General features: G+C 41.7%; 1 protein-coding gene across 5 annotated transcripts in view; it reads right to left on the bottom strand.

Moving 5' to 3' along the window:
- Positions 1-15,467, bottom strand: part of SH3D19 (SH3 domain containing 19) — a 65,937-nt gene that overhangs the window by 11,267 nt on the left and 39,203 nt on the right. For 3 of the 5 annotated variants that reach the window (XM_081875260.1, XM_081875264.1, XM_081875263.1), the window contains 8 exons: positions 12,272-12,379; positions 10,355-10,467; positions 8,683-8,741; positions 5,651-5,909; positions 5,196-5,264; positions 4,965-5,105; positions 4,153-4,225; positions 2,684-2,814 (listed from right to left, as the gene is read on the bottom strand). In XM_081875260.1, the coding sequence (XP_081731386.1) occupies positions 2,684-2,814; positions 4,153-4,225; positions 4,965-5,105; positions 5,196-5,264; positions 5,651-5,909; positions 8,683-8,741; positions 10,355-10,467; positions 12,272-12,379 (953 nt within the window). The remainder of the gene's footprint in view (positions 1-2,683; positions 2,815-4,152; positions 4,226-4,964; positions 5,106-5,195; positions 5,265-5,650; positions 5,910-8,682; positions 8,742-10,354; positions 10,468-12,271; positions 12,380-15,467) is intronic. The other 2 variants (XM_081875261.1, XM_081875262.1) reach the window with 2 other exon arrangements.

Here is a 15,467-nt window from a genome sequence, read left to right as displayed (position 1 = left end):
TCAGTATCAACAGTCCTCTCTTGGCTGCACACACGACTGGCAGAAATCAGGACTGAGAGTACAGTAATTACATGCTGTTGCCTTTGGCTCCTTCTCCTAATTGATATTACAGTCTATTATCTGCTTGTTCATGTCACAAAAGTCAGAATAATTATTCAGACATATCCATTCCAGGACTTTGATTTCCTGGATCTCACCATCTGCAAGCCAAAACAAATAAACATATGTCGCAAAGCCTACTACTTTATTCATACAGAAGCAGAATTTTAAGAAGATGGATGAAACAATCTATTATCCAGAGGCTCTCCCACTATGCATTTGGTTTTATACTCAAGGAGATATGCTATAAACAGTCATAGAAACCCTAGGGTGAGTGTTGTAAACTTTTACTGCAAAGCAATAACTGCTTCCAGAACCAATATTTCTTATTAGATGGCAGAATTGCAATCTCTTCTGCCACACATCAGGGAATCTATGTAAAATCTCTGTTCATTTTTGGTTTTGAATTCACCTGCCTAATAGAAATATTTTGGAATTACCAATGAATCTTCACCTAAACAGTTTCAGTCTAAATGGTTGGAAATGGAAAATAACACACATATTTAGACATACACACAAAGGAATTTTGCACTTTCACTGGCATCATAACAGTCCATGTCGAAATCTTAGGTGTGTTCACCCATTTACCTCAAAACCGGTGTTGGAAGCCTACATATTGTACAGAGATGGGTTTATTAGCAGTTCCATGAGGTCAATGCCATTATTTATGGCACTACCATTATTTAAGGGACGCGGGTGGCGCTGTGGGTTAAACCACAGAGCCTAGGGCTTGCCGATCAGAAGGTTGGCGGTTCGAATCCCCGTGATGGGGTGAGCTCCCGTTGCTCAGTCCCTGCTCCTGCCAACCTAGCAGTTCGAAAGCACATCAAAGTGCAAGTAGATAAATAGGTACCTCTCCTCCTCCAGATGAATATTTTATTTATCTGCTGTACATGCATAGCAGGCACCCCAAGTTACCCAAAAAAGTAATTGCATGGGACAGGTGTCCAATTCCTATTTCAAACTGAGTTAAATATGTTAAACGTGAAAATATTCTGGAGAATGTGTAAACAGAAGAATTACTGAAATACACTCCAAATTCTAACAAGCGCATATGGCTAATGAATCCCAGTGTTGTCAGATGGGTTGAGCCAGGTTTTTTTCTGACTCACGTAGCTCCTTGGAGCATTTTGGTTATGGCCCTTGCTACTTACTAAAACCAAATGTTTCTAAGGATGGAAATACAGAATCTCTGCAAAAGACATGCTGCAACTCCCCCCCCCCCCGCCCATCCTGAGACTGATGTTCAATCTTCCAATTTAAAATCTATTATTCTCTGTTGGTTAGAGGTTGTGGTGCTGATAATGCCAAGGTTGCAGGTTCAATCCCCATATGGGACAGTTGTGTATTCCTACATTACAGGGGGCTGGATGATCCGATCCTCAGGGTCCCTTCCAACTCTACAATACTATGATTCTAAAAACATCCCGCCCACCCCCAAAGTATTCCCCCCCCTTCAGTAAACACATTTATGAACATTAGATAAAGCAGTCACTCTAGGCTCATAGTTTTGCAATTTATAGTTGTTTTCAGACCATCACAAGAGCAAATGATTGATAGATAAGACACACACACACACACACACACACTAGTCCTACAACATCTGGGGACCCACAGGTTGAGAACCGCTGTCCTACAGGAAGCAGAAAGCACTCTTCTGCTCCTCTCTTGTTTCTAAAGTTCTTAAATCCTTCAATGGATTCACAAGGTGTGGCCGTGGTGGTAAGGCACAAGGTGAATTGTGGAGCAAAAGCTAATAGTTTACTGTCCCTGAATGCCTGATAAATCACAGAGCAGCCGTAAGACTCTTGCAAGCTGCAATCTTCTGTTCCCCTGGCCACCAGTCATTCTGGATTCCTTTGCCTGTAGCCGGAGTGGCTAACCTGGAACCCCTCCAGATGTTTTTATATTCCAAGCTCCCATTATCCCTGACCACTGACCACACTTCCTGGAGCTGATGGAAGCTGGAGTCCAGAAACATCTGGACGGGCGCAGGTTAGCCACTCTTGCTTTATAGTTGCACAAATAACAAACGCACGCAGAGTCCCTTAAATTACATCTTGTTTCTCCCAGTGCTGCATATTTTGGAACCCTGCTTGATACAACCACAGCATCAGCTGCAGAGAACGGGTTTTGTAAGATTTTGACATTCCCATTCCTTCTTTAGGAGATGTACAGACACACTGAAGCCCGTAATGGGTGGTCATGTTATTTAAGCGTAGGAGTGGAAGACAATCTGATCTGATGTACCAAGAAGAAGCCCCAAAGTAACATGGCTGCTGTTGTGAAAAACTGCACAATATGCTCTTGGGTGATTTATGAGCACACTTGAATTAAGTAAAGGATGTGTTCTCACTTAACTTGAAATTATCATGAAAATGATGCCCATAAACTGCCAGCCAGAGCTGCGAGATTAAATAGATTTGCTGCACCTCACAAGCAACTTGATATCTGGCTTTGTGCACTCAAGCAAGATTTATCTATATGGCATGCTCAATAAAATGCACAGGGGAGAAATTAAATTAGAACTGGGATGTGTACATAGATGGAATGCACCATATTTCACTGGAAGTGGCCTACTTACAATAACTTTGACAAAACTGGCAGGAAAGATCCCTGTGCAATTCTTGCATTTTCCTCTGTACCACTCCTCATCTATTTTCTCCAGAAGATAAACGGTCTCTCCAGAATAGAGGTCCAAATCATCAGTATGTTCTGTGGACAACAAAAAATTATACCTGTTCATGTTGTAGCCTAGTATATTGAATATCGCTAAGAAAAGCCTCATTTAAAACAAACGCTGTATGCAAAAACAAGCCAGAGTTTGAAAAATACTATAACATAAACTATTTAGGGTTGGGAGTAGGGAGCATACTGGAATTTGGAGCCAGCACAGCCCCTTACAATAGCACAGAGAGAGGAGCTAGGTTACATCTTCCCTATGAACATAAAACCTGCCTGCTAAATCAATGGGTCTAATTTACTTGGCTGTCATCCTATGATTCTAAATTTCCTCCCAAGAGTCACTAGGCATATTAATATCAACAAAATGAAGCCAATTATTTACATTTAAAAGGGGGGATGGGGGGTGCAGGTGGAGTTTGGAAACTTTGGGGCAAGTCCTTCTGTGCTAACCTTCTTGCAATCCACAGAGTATGCAGTTTAATTTAAGCCATGAACCATTTCTGTGTGTGTCTCTGGCAGTGCCAGAACATTATATCTACCCACGTCGTATGTCAAAACAGTAGTTGTGCACAATAGGCAAGCTGCAGTAATTGTATTGGGCCCCTTTCCCCTGTTCTCAAGTCTACCCATATACAGTGGTATCTCAGGTTAAGTACTTAATTCGTTCCAGAGGTCCGTACTTAACCTGAAACTGTTCTTAACCTGAAGCACCACTTTAGCTAATGGGGCCTCCCGCTGCTGCCGTACCGCCAGAGCCCGATTTCTGTTCTCATCCTGAAGCAAAGTTCTTAACCTGAAGCACTATTTCTGGGTTAGCGGAGTCTGTAACCTGAAGCGTATGTAACCTGAAGCGTATGTAACCTGAGGTACCACTGTATCTCTGACACCATGTCCCTCTGAAAACTGCCCAGAAAGGAACCCCAGAAGCCTATCAAACCTGCGATGCCCATAGGCCAACCAGGTTTGTAACTGTGTTTATGGTTATCTAGCCATTTCTACAAAGGTAACTCAGTGAGTGACTCTGGGCATCGCAGACCTGTGTACACTTTCTGCCTTACACAGGTATCCTTTCAATTTCTTCTTCATCATCCTCATCCCCTTTAAACTTTCTCACTTAGCCACTGCATTGTGTCCCTTGCAGCAATCACTTTAGTTGTGTTTGCTTATAAGCAATAAACTGGAAACTATGAATGGAAACTGCTTCAAGCATGTTGCCATTTCCCAGCAAGAAACAGCCTAGCACTGTCAGTATGTTCTGGCATGCAGCAGAACCAGTAAACTAAAATCTGTAAACATGATTCAAAAAGAAAGAAGAGCCCAAATTTTTAACTGTTTCCATTTACACTGCTACCACTGAACTGCACTTACCTGCTAGAAAATCATGCAGCACTATCGCATGAGGAACACATGGGTCGGAAATCTTCCGCATATTGTCCGAATCCTTAAAACACAGTAGATTTGGAAATTGTGATGCTTGGTGTTTGTTATTTGTTGGGAGCCCTAATTTCTGTGTGGATCATCCATCACTGACTTAAATATAACCTTCCACCGATTTATGTTGTTAGCTGTTAAGACATAAAATGTGGGGCCTGCTTCTTTTCTCATTTAATCTGGATTTTAATACCACCTGATCTCATTGAAAATCAATGATCTTAAACCAGCGCAGTACATGCATCAGCGAAAAGAAAATCGGATCTCTGAAAATTGCAAGCCGCTGCTTTGTTACTGTAAATGAGATGTGTGCCTGTCTAAGCCTTTTCCTTATTTGCAAAGTTTTCTAACTAATTCTCAGATAGGCTAACTCCACAGCACCAACAATAACAGTAAATCCCCTTGGGAAGTATGAGCAAAATATGCTGACCATTTCAAAACACAATATCCATTTTAATTTGTTAAGAGCCACAGATAAAGGCCTCTTGGTATATTTCTAAGAGTAACCTAATAGCACGAGATGCTTAACATCCTATACTAAGATAATAAAATTATGTTTTGGATTAGGATTCACCAACTGCTGTTCCAGTGAAATAGTGTTGCCCTGGAGTAAGAAATTTTTAAATACAAAGCATGCTAGGATCTGCAGAAATGTACAGGAAGCTATAGGCCCTGCTCTCGATAATTGTCTATTTTTTTCTAATTTGTTTCAACTATGCAGTTTTTGATACGTATATTAAAATTCATACCCTCTGTCTGCTTTTCAAACTCTCATCCAGGGGAGTTATTATCTGCATCTGGGATGAATGAACTTTGCCAGTTTCTTCACCCTTTTGACATTCAATGATGCTGTTGTCAACATGGTCCACCAGCACAAGCACATCCCCACGCTTTAAAGTTAACAAAAGGCCGTTAGATGGTTCATGATTCAGCAAGTAGCATGTGCATATGGATGAATAAGCCACAAGAAAGAGCTTTACCTTGCAAGAGAGATGGCTGGGATCTTGTGGAGAGATATCTTCCTTGGCGATTCCATGAGGCACCGGAAGCTTAAGACAAATAACTCAAACGTTTCAGTCCAAAATAGCTCCTGTCAATTTGCTACACAACTTAATGTTTTATTACATATTGTAAAGAAAGAAAATCAAAATACATTTTAAGCATTTTAAAGATACAGAAGCAACCATATTTTTGGAGCATAATTTTTTGTGTGAAAACTGCAGTGTATTAATTCATTGTTTGTCTGTTTGCTTGCTTCTTAAAAATGTGTCTATCCTGCCGTTCATCATAAGATCTCAGGGTGAGGAACAATAACACTTATTTTAAAACCCACAGATCCATTAAACAACCCAAAAGCAGATAACATTACTATTTACATAAGTTACAAAACAATAGGGTGGCTTCTATCAAACCCCAATTCTGTGCTTTTCCTCACCATGTATTTACTGTAGAGAGGATGGCCTGGCTTGGGTCGAGGAGGTAAAGCTGGGTCTTGATTTTTAGCAGTATCATTCTTTGTTCTCTTGACTCCTGGCCCTGATTTGCCTGGTTGTTTATGGAGGTTCACGTCAGATGATGAGCGAGAAAACCTCCCCTTTTGCGATGAGGCCTTGGTAGACTTTGGTGGTGGTGGCCTTCCAGGCACACCCTTAGGTGGAGGAGGTCGAGCTGGTGTGGTTTTTCCATCACCAGGCCTAGAAGTTACACAGACAACAAGGAATATAAACCATATAACAGAAAGCATAGTTCATTTAGATATGTAGAAAAATACTGTAGGGCTGGATTATCTGAAACTCCTGGGAAAAGGCAAGAAGCATTTTTTGAGGGGGCAGTGGACAATCATTGCAATATCCCCAATAGCCTTGTCTCTTAAACAGAAAATTCAATTCCTGCTGACCAGTTTTGATTACAGACAACCAGCTATTGCAGAAAGGCAGACCATAATTAAAGAGCTTTGTTTGAAGCTGCCGAAGCCAGTTATGTGCACCATGTCTGAGCTGCCTCATGTGCAAGCTTGCTGAACCAGCTAGACAGAATATCAGATTATAAACAGTTAGTGGTACCTTGGTTCTCAAACGCCTTGGTACTCAAACAACTTGGAACCCAAACACTGCAAACCTGGAAGTAAGTATTCTGGTTTGTGAACTATTTTCGGAAGCCGAACGTGCTCCATTTTGAGTGTTATGCTTCCGCTTTGAGTGCCACACTTCCATTTTGAGTGTTACGCTGAGGTCTGTCTGTTTTTGCTATTTATTTTGTGTTTTTGTAGCTCTTTTTTGTGTTTTTGTGACTGTGTGGAAACCAGTTCAGCTACTGACTGATTGATTGTGTGACTGCAGTACATTGTTTATTGCTTTCATTTTATGGATCAATGGTCTTGTTAGATAGTAAAATTCATGTGAAGTTGCTGTTTTAGGGGTTGTTTTTAAAAGTCTGGAACAGATTAATCCATTTTGCATTACTTTCTATGGGAAAGCATGCCTTGGTTTTGGAATAGAGTTCCGGAACAGATTAAGTTTGAGAACCCAGGTACCACTGTACTGGTAAATATGTTCCCATCTACTGAAGTATTTAAAACACCATAGGAACAAATAGGTTTTTAGCTCACAAATGTCATTCTGCTGGCCACTAAACAATTTGATTGATGTGAGTTACTGGGAAATTGTCAAAATAGTACACTGGTACCTCGGGTTACAGATGCTTCAGGTTACAGACTCCGCTAACCCAGAAACAGTACCTCGGGTTAAGAACTTTGCTTCAGGATGAGAACAGAAATTGTATGACGGCGGTGCGGTGGCAGCAGGAGGCCCCATTAGCTAAAGTGGTACCTCAGGTTAAGAACGGACCTCTGGAACGAATTAAGGTCTTAACCCAAGGTACCACTGTAATAAGTAAGAATAACTTGGCAGGGCTTTGATATGTATTTTTACAGCGTTCATTTCAATAATGATACCTGTTGTGCCTAATTCTCTATATTTGAACAGGGCAGTTGCACAACATCATAAAAAAAAAAATCCTTACAATCCTAAAAACATTTAAAATTACTTCTCTAAAGATATTAAAAGAACATTGCCACCATCTTAAACATATTTTAAATACAAAATGTTTAAGCAGAAAGGAGAGAGGCAAAGTATATATTTATTACGATCTTAACAAACACAAAAGCAACAGGTTAAACGTGTAATACAACAAAGCTGACAAAAGATAGATAGAGAGAGAGAAAGCCATGTTTATATCAACAGCAACAATGACTCATCTCCTTTGGGATTAGCCGAGTCTTCCTGAAACAACGCTCTCGGGTTTACTCCTATTATCATCATTCCTCCAACTTAAGATTTCGGAGCTGAAAGACAGCTCTGTCTTCTTGCTATGCAAGACTGGACTGATCCAGTTCCGCAATCGGTTCAAGCTGTCTAATGCAGGATAGTTATGTCAGAAGAGCAGTGGTACACTTTCTAATTTACTGTATCCTTGCTTGGAATAGCTGGCCAAACAGTTTATCTGCTACAGAGTTGAACGTCATAAAAGCTTCCTTAGGGCCCAATTCCTATGTTGCACTAGCACTATGTTACCAATTTGAAAGTGGAATCATATAAATGCTGTTCTGCTTTGTGTGGAAGCAGCTCCCCACGTGGGGAGCTCATGAAAAAGGAGGACTGCACTGGCAAGGCTGAAATCATGAGGATCCTGTTTCGAAGCAGCTTCATGCAAGCAGCTTCCCATGTGTAACAGTGTTTATATGATTTGGTTTTTCAATAATATACATGACCGGAGTGTTCTTTTCTGGGTTGCTCTCAAACTGAGCAACTTACTATTAGATGCACTCTTATTGCTGTCTAATTCACACTTGACCAATAGCAATCTGCTGCAATTCCTAGCTATAGAATGAGGCAAATGTATCAGGCTAAACCATGGGTTAGCGCTAGTGCATGAACGGGAACAAGCCCAAACAAAGCCTCCGGTTTAGACATTCCTCCCTGGGAGAATAACACTGCCAGAATTTAGTTTCACCTTTGCAGAATGTTGACTTAGTTTTGCATTTGAACCAGAGGTTGTGGCAAAAGGTAGTTTAATTATTCCTGTCCCCCCTGAGCAAAACCAGTTGGGCATGCAGTATTCTCCGTCTAATATTCCCTTATACATTTCAAGGGAGCCTGGGATAGCTCTGACTTTGCTAATGTATGGGGACAAAAGAGAGAGGAACAGCAGGAGTTCATATTCCACTCAAGAGGCAGTGTCAACAGTATAGAGGGTTCATTGCTATTGTAGTTAAAAGGAAATGAAACTGTTGCAGTGCAAAAAATGATTTGAATGCATTCTTATGATGGATCAGTGACCATGACCAATGTATGAACCACACACACACACACACACGAACTAGGCAGCATCTTTACTACACCAAGACTTTCCCCCATCTCTTTCTACTCCTTTTTGTATGGTTATTGGACAAATTGATACTTTACTCACCTTGGGGGCATTATGGGTTCATTCTTTGATGACTGTTTCAAACTAGAATGCTCAGATTCCTATTGGAATATAAAATCTGCATTTTTATTTGGACAACATGATTTGAAAGTTCAACATTATTATTATTTCAAAGGAAAACTTAAATTAAGATATCGCTATTGCATCCCCCCCCCCCGAGGGACTGTTTTCTGGTGAATATTAGCACAACTTGTGCTATTAGTATTTTGAGAGACGTAGGGCAACTATTTGAGAATAAAATGTAGTAAAGCCCGTTTACTGTAAACTAGGGGCCTCAATACACAATGGCAATGTCAGTCATACTCCAAGTAGTCCACTGATTTCATGTGGTCTACTCTAAGTATGTCTCTAAGTATGCTGAATAATTGATGCATTTGAGTTATGGTGCTGGAGGAGACTCTTGAGAGTCCCATGGACTGCAAGAAGATCAAACCTATCCATTCTGAAGGAAATCAGCCCTGAGTGCTCACTGGAAGGACAGATCCTGAAGCTGAGGCTCCAATACTTTGGCCACCTCATGAGAAGAGAAGACTCCCTGGAAAAGACCCTGATGTTGGGAAAGATTGAGGGCACTAGGAGAAGGGGACAACAGAGGACGAGATGGTTGGACAGTGTTCTCGAAGCTACTAACATGAGTTTGACCAAACTGCAGGAGGCAGCAGAAGACAGGAGTGCCTGGCGTGTTCTGGTCCATGGGGTCACGGAGAGTCAGACACAACTAAACAACAACAAGAAGTATGTCTAATGTTGTACAATAACCCAATGTGACTGAAGAAAAGCTAGTGCCAAATTTTTCCCTAATGAAGAAAAGACTAATATCTTCCATCTTTGTGATATTCAGTGGGGCAGTGTGGTGGGGTGGTGGACAGAAGATCTTTCTTTCTAAAGAGATATGATGCACTTTCTAAATGGTAAGTGGAATTAGTTCAAAGAAATCACATTAGAGATAAAAATTCTTAGTAGAACTTTGTGTATTACTGTAGGATATGGGGACAGCCTTCGCTGAAGAAAGGAAACAGAAACTACAAATGATACAACTGTATTTTTCCAACATAGAGAATGGCCTTCTGTATCAAAGCAATGTGTTTCCATGCTGATAGCCGAGGCATCCTTTCTTTTCTGAGGTAAAAATAGTTGATGCCTTCATTCTCATGCCAACTCCCATCAGCCCCTGCCAGCATGACCAAAGGTCAGGGTTGGATGGGCCTGAACAACATATGGAGGGGCTCCATGCTGCTGACACCTACAATAGAAGATCTCACACCAGTACATTAATGTGCTCTGACACACAGTTTGGGACTTTATGGTCTAGCATAACAGGGTTGTAAAAGAGAAATTAAACCAAGATGGAATCATGGAGCTGTGTGTGTCATCCTGTAAGCTACAGGATATACATACATATATATCCATGGAGGAATTTCAGAGCTATGGCAACTCCAAGAGATGGCTATTTACCCTCTACTTGAAGACCACCAGCAAGAAGGAGCCCACCACCACCTTTCTAAGTAATTGGTTTAATTGTTGAACTGCTCTTATGATTAAGAATTCTCTCCTAAAGTTCAACAAAAAAACAATTTAGAATCTTAATTTTCAAAATGGCACCTTATGTACAAAAGGATAATTCAAGGATTATAAACAAAGAAGAATGAGTTACCACATTTTTTGTTGCTTTGTTGTTATTGGGTTTTCCAGCCGAAACGCCAGATGTGTTCCCTATTGGTTTTTCTGTAGGAAGTGGAGGAGGGCTCTCTGGAACTTCATTTAAAGCTGAAAAAATATTAGTGCTTTTATAAACATCACCATAAACATCATACAGATACACTAAAAAACATAAACATCAGTGGATCCGATCGATCAAACGGAATCACAACAGATCCTTCATCCTGGCCAAGGGATTTCACCATTTCAAGAAATGACACGTGAACGCCACAAGAAAACCAATGACCCATGTAAAAAAAGGTATGGACCTCTTCACTAGGGATACGGACGCACTGGTGAGGACGCATTATGTCAGACTTTCCAAGAGATGCTGGAGTGTGTCATAGAGATGACACACCTCCCATTTAAGAACTATAAAGACTGTGTCTTTCACAAATGAACTGCCTGTTTCCTCTTGCTATCAGAGCATGACTGTTTTCTTGTGACAGAGGACAGTAACGAGGATGGCGCTGTGGGTTAAACCACAGAACCTAGGGCTTGCCAATCAGAAGGTCAGTGGTTCGAATCCCCGTGACGGGGTGAGCTCCCGTTGCTCGATCCCAGCTCCTGCTAACCTGGCAGTTCAAAAGCATGTCAAAGTGCAAGTAGCTAAATAGGTACCGCTCCGGCGGGAAGGTAAACAGCATTTCCGTGCACTGCTCTGGTTCGCCAGAAGTGGCTCAGTCATGCTGGCCACATGACCCGGAAGCTGTACGCCGGCTCCCTCGGCCAATAAAGCAAGATGAGCGCTGCAACCCCAGAGTCGGTCACGACTGGACCCAATGGTCAGGGGTCCCTTTACCTTTACCTTTAAGAGGGGCATAAAGCTATAGCAAGAAATGTAGATCATCAAGATCTGAAGGGACAAATATATAGAATGATTTTTTTTCCCTTATGGAAAAAAGGAAAATGTAACCACAAACATACGGTAATAGGCACATGGTCAAATATTCCACTTTCAAACTTCAGTTGTATGCTACCAAATATATGCAGTGACTTTGAACTCTTCGGATAAAGAGCAAGGGTACACACCTGACAAATAAAAATAAAATACTCAGTATTCCTAGTGTTGTTCAGTCAACCTGAACTTTAAAAAAGAATGCAGTTTTGTTTAAATGTCACTCTAAAGACCCTAGAAATGGAGGTATCGTTCTAATGAAGGCAGATGTGCATGTTGCTAAGCAACAGCTCACTGCATGGAATGAACTCTAAGACAGAATAGGTGTGTTTTCAGGTATCTCTACCCAGAAGCCTTTCACTGTTCTGTCATTATGAGAAAGCTTTTGCTAAATCTTTACACCAGTGCACTAAGGAATAAAGGAGACACACAGCTCTTAGTAAGCTGCTTTTTGTCAGGCCAGACTATTTGTCCTCCTGGCCCAGAACTGTCTACTTTGACAATCAGTGGCTCTCAAAGGTCTCAGCAGAGGTCTTTCCTGTAAACTTAAACTGGAGATGCCAAAGATTGAACCTACGACCTTTTGCATACAAAGCTTGCGCTCTGTGACTGAGCAATGATCTCTCCATGCGTTAGAAAACTAGTATTGTGCAAGGAACTGTGCAAGAAGTCTCAGCATATGCCACTGGCATACAATGGATCCCTAAATTAAACCACTGCATAATACAGCTGAAAAATGTTAAGCGCTAGGGGTGGCATCCAACGTCATGTCAACATACTTCCACTTCTGCAGCAGAGCCTCTCCTTTCTCTCTTTCACCCACAATCCTTCTGTGCCCAACTCAAATTTGCTCTGGAAGGCCCCCCCTCCACCCTCCAGAGCAGATTTTTTAAGGAGACACAGGGGCCTGTAGGGGAAGAGAAAATCTGTTCTGCTCACAGACAAATATAATTGGATTTCACCCTTGGATGTTACCTTTTGTTGGTTTAGCTGGGATTCGGATCACAGTGGGTTTGCGCACAACAGCTGGTTGAACTGCCTGTTCTTTTGCAGGCTCTTGTTTGGAGGGCAAAGTGACAACATCTAAGGAAGACACAAAATTCAGCATGTTATCTTACTCCGGTTCCAGAGAAAATGCCATAAACTTCATTCATTATGGAAATGTTGCCGAAAGGATAAATCTGTGTGCCTGAAACGGGGGGTGGGGGTGAGGGAAAATACCCTTACTGTACATTAATTCTGTAGCCATCTTGACTGTGAAGACATGCAGAGGTTTTTGTATGGGGGGGGGGCTTACCCCTGAAGACAATTCTACCCTTTGTTCCTGAATGTCTGCTGAAGGTCACCTATGCCTCCCCCATTTGAACTAAATCTATGTTGCTGTATCAAATGATTCTGTGGGAAAAACTAATTGATTTACTTTTGTCATTTCCATTTCCAGAATTGAATTAGTACAAAAACTGGCTTGTAAACAACTGCAAATACAGTGGTACCTCGGGTTACATACGCTTCAGGTTACATATGCTTCAGGTTACAGACCCCGCTAGCCCAGAAATAGTGCTTCAGGTTAAGAACTTTGCTTCAGGATAAGAAAAGAAGTCGTGCTCAGGCAGCATGGCGGCAGCAGGAGGCCCCATTAGCTAAAGTGGTGCTTCAGGTTAAGAACAGTTTCAGGTTAAGAACGGACCTCCGGAACGAATTAAGTACTTAACCCGAGGTACCACTGTACAGTCATACCTCGGGTTACAGACGCTTCAGGTTGAGTATTTTCGGGTTACAGACCGCCAAAACCCGGAAGTACCGGAACGGGTTACTTCCAAGTTTCGGCGGTTGCGCATGTGCAGAAGCACTAAATCGCGCTTTGCGCAGAAGTGCCAAATTGCAACCCGTGTGTGTGCAGATGCATCGCTGCAGGTTGTGAACGCTGCGGGTTGCGAACGTGCATCCTGCACGGATCACATTTGCAACCCGAGTATTCACTGTAAAACAAAACGTTGAACATAGGAGGCTGTCTTATAGTGTGTCCAGACCAGGCCCGGGCAGGGGGGCAGGCAGCCGGGTATACTTGCCCCAGGCCTCAGAGGGCTAAGTTGGCTGGGGGCTCTTGCCAGGAACCGGCTGCATTTTTGTTTTGAGTTTATAACTTTATTCTAACAAGCCTACAACCCTGCCGCCCCTGGCTGGGCCTCAGACAAGCTCTGCATGGGCCTGAGTCAGACCACTAGTTCATCTTGCTCAGTACTGTCTAAAGTGACCAGCAGCAGCTTTGCAAGGTTTCAGGCAGGGTTCTGTCCCAGCTCGACCTGAAGATGCCAAGGATGGAACCTGGGGCCGCCTGTATCCAAGGCAGGTGCTCTACCACTGAGCTATGGCTCCTCCTAAGAGATATATTTCCGTGAGCGCCTTTGAGAGGAAGGGAAGCATGTACACTGAATTAATTATGAATAATATGCTCAGGGCTTCTGTCCTAAGAGGAATTTCCACTGCCCTGCCTTTCTGTTTTCCTTCTCCAATTGACACCTAACAATCCATGGCTAAGGATCATTGTGCTATCTTTACTAGCTGCCCACTAAGCTTTATGGGGAGTTTTGTTTATTTCTGCAAACCTTCGGATTTCTCTGAACATGCTGATATCTCCTTATTTCTCGTGGGTGGTGGGTTTTATAATTAAGTGTATAATTATGCAGCTGTTGTAATTTAGATATTATATTTTAGGTGAGGGAATCATTGGGACTTTTGGTTATTATGTATATATGTTAAGCTTCAATAAAGATCTTTGTGGGGGGGGGGAGGTATCTCCTTATTTCTCAGTGGCTTCATTTTAAACTTCATTCCTGTTGGCACTTGCCATCTAAGTGTGTTATTAGAGAGACGAATGCAGCTGCAAACAAAGGGGCTGGCAACCTACAAATACTCAGTGCTATCTTGAGCACAATCCATAAAAATGAGAAAGCAAAATGCTTAATGCACTCGCTAAAGACTTCTCCAATCCAGCGATAACCAGCGAAAGATCAATTCTTTTCTCTAGCAATAATCTGATCCTATTTAGGAGTGTGAACCTCACACAGGTTGGAGTTGACTACTTTTACTAATAAAGGGTTATTACTGTATGAAGCTTCGAGAGCACAGTGTAAGACTAAAAAGGGGCAGTATGCAATTTTCCTAAAAAGTATTCCCCACCCCAAAATAGTTGCTTTCCCCAAATGCTTTTTGCCACATTTCTATAAGATATTAAGGTGCTTTCTATCTTTCCTACAGACTACAGATGCAGAATATCCTACCCTCTTTCAGTGTGCTCTATTCCTATTTTGGCACCATTATCTAGATCAGGAATGGAGAAACCTGTAGCCTTCTAGATGTTGTTGAATTACAGTTCTCATGATCTCCAACCATTGGAGGTGCTGGCTGAAGCTATTGGCAGTTTTAGTTCAGCTACATCTGGAAGACCACACATTTGCCACCGCTGAGCCAGACATACTGAGCTCCCTGCCCTTTGCATAGCAACAAGCAGAAACAATAACCCCACAGTATTATTATAATAATTATTATATCACGATATAAGCTTTTCACAACCATGGTGCCCAAGACTTCTAGTCTCCATCTCTCTGCAAAATATATGTCGACTACGATGAGAGAAGGTGCATATGGCTTTTCTCCTTCACTACACTGCTGTGCGATGCATGTTTCATTTCCATAAGAAATGTAGACCAGCTATATTTAATCTGATTTTAAAGTACAGCGATAAAAAAACAAAACAAAAAAAAACCACACCATTTGACTCAAGGTACTGGTTTCAAGTATATACAAAAAACCATCAACAGTTCATTTCCTGCTGTAATCTGCCAAGGCCTCATTAAGGCAATAACGAAAGGAAGTTGCAGTACATCAAAATTCCATCTACTTATTCACTGCACAGGACGTAATAAGAACACACAATCCTTAAACATCATTAATACAGACTCATTTGTGACAACTATACCCTATTACCAGCGCAGATTTACAACCCACACAACTGAAAGCATTTAGTAGTAAATGAGGCAAGAAGCTAAAATAGCCTCCCCCCCTTCAGTTTTGAAAACACATTCTCTGCATGAAGTCTACACAATATTATTGGAGGGGGGAACCATATGGCCCCTATAAAGTATTTGGAAAACTATGAGCAAGATCCTAT

This window comes from Podarcis erhardii, assembly GCF_964252035.2.
Source record: "Podarcis erhardii genome assembly, chromosome: 9".
NCBI classification, from domain to species: domain Eukaryota; kingdom Metazoa; phylum Chordata; class Lepidosauria; order Squamata; family Lacertidae; genus Podarcis; species Podarcis erhardii.
The sequence above is the reverse complement of the archived record's forward strand: the minus strand, read 5'-3'. Positions and strand labels throughout refer to the sequence as shown.